General features: G+C 56.5%; 1 protein-coding gene across 1 annotated transcript; it reads right to left on the minus strand.

Annotated features, from left to right (window-relative positions):
* Positions 1-44: 44 nt before the first annotated feature.
* On the minus strand, positions 45-1,304 carry GNI_112400 (eukaryotic translation initiation factor 2A; the record flags this gene model as incomplete). The annotated part of the gene is made up of 2 exons (XM_011133242.1): positions 45-215; positions 336-1,304. The coding sequence occupies 2 exons, from the start codon at positions 1,302-1,304 to the stop codon at positions 45-47; spliced, it is 1,140 nt and encodes a 379-aa protein (XP_011131544.1).
* Positions 1,305-1,391: the final 87 nt, after the last annotated feature.

Raw genomic sequence — 1,391 nt, forward strand, 5'->3', positions numbered from 1 at the left:
GAAAATTCGGCTGGGAGTGGCCGGCCTCCGCTGAGAGTGGCCGGTCAAGACGACTGAGAGCGACGTCGGACACACTCGGCCGTAATGGCGTCCAGTTGCGCCTTGATTGCCGCTTTCTGGCTGATGTCGTACGCCCGGTGGAGCTGCCGGTTTAACTTGACCGCCTGTTTCGCCAGCTGCATCTCCGACATCCTAGCCCAGTCGTTTCCGACTTCCTACATAACAGGTGTGTAGTACATAAAACGTGTGTAATGTAGCGTCACCGCAGGGGGTCACCACAGGGGAGTGTGTGTCGACACACACACACGTGTCCACGCCAGGTGTGTGGAGTTTACATCGATACCTTTGTTGTTGTTTGCGGGTATGGTCATGCCGGGGACCATGCCGGGGACGGTGCGTGCGGGCTTGGTTTGTGTGGTGGCATTGCTTCCGAGTTGGGTAGCAGTAAGGCTGCGTTTTTCGTTGGTTCCGGTCATGACTCGTCCGAAGAGGCCAGAGGAGGTTTCCTTTTTGGTTTTGAAGAGGCCTTCAAGGGTATTATTCGCCTTGGGTTTGTAGACGCCGCGTCCGGGGGAGAGTGCACGAGCATGCTGTACAGGTACAGGTCGCCAGTCGGCTTGGTAGAGTTCGTCAAATGCTTTTTCCAAAACGGGTTCCCCATTGACACGGACGATTTTGAGACAGTTATCTACGCGCAATCTTGGAGTGGTGGTGCTGGCTAGCAGCCAATAGGCGTCTGGTGAGAAGGATAGGTCAACTGTCCAGGGCAGCTTGGTGAGTCCGATGATCTCCTGCTTGCTAATGTCCCATACCTCCACATCGCCCGGCAAGTTTCCGAAGCCGCCAATGACCGCCATATTTAGCCCCAACTTGGCACGCCGATCTGGCTTGCTACCCGGCTCCGTGGCGGGTGGCAGTGGCAGTGAGTGACAGCATCGCAAAAAGTTCCGCCGCTCCTCACCCAACTTTATACTCGGCTTGCATGCCACTGCGTTCCATACCTCCATCACACACGGCAACGGTCCGTGTCCAACGAAAAAGCTGTTGTTCTGAACCGCATTCCAGGACCAGAACTGCACATTCGTTGCCACAGATCGCACCTGACCCAACTCCACTGGCTCCTTCTGACCCGCCGCTACCGACACCTGAATCAGATGCAACTTACTCGTGCCGTAGTAACTCTTGCCCGTTACGTCCACAGCACCAGACTGCTTGGCTAACAGGAAACATCCACTCCTATTCCAGGACATCTCCACCTCCGTTGCCCGGCCAATCGGAGTCTTGCTCACTAACCCGCACACCATCTTCAAGGTGCCGATATCAGTATCAGCGGCAGCACCGGCATCAGCGGCAGCACCGGCATCAGCGGCAGCACCGGCATCAGCGGCAGT

Source organism: Gregarina niphandrodes, assembly GCF_000223845.1.
Source record: "Gregarina niphandrodes unplaced genomic scaffold scaffold00025, whole genome shotgun sequence".
Classification (NCBI taxonomy): domain Eukaryota; phylum Apicomplexa; class Conoidasida; order Eugregarinorida; family Gregarinidae; genus Gregarina; species Gregarina niphandrodes.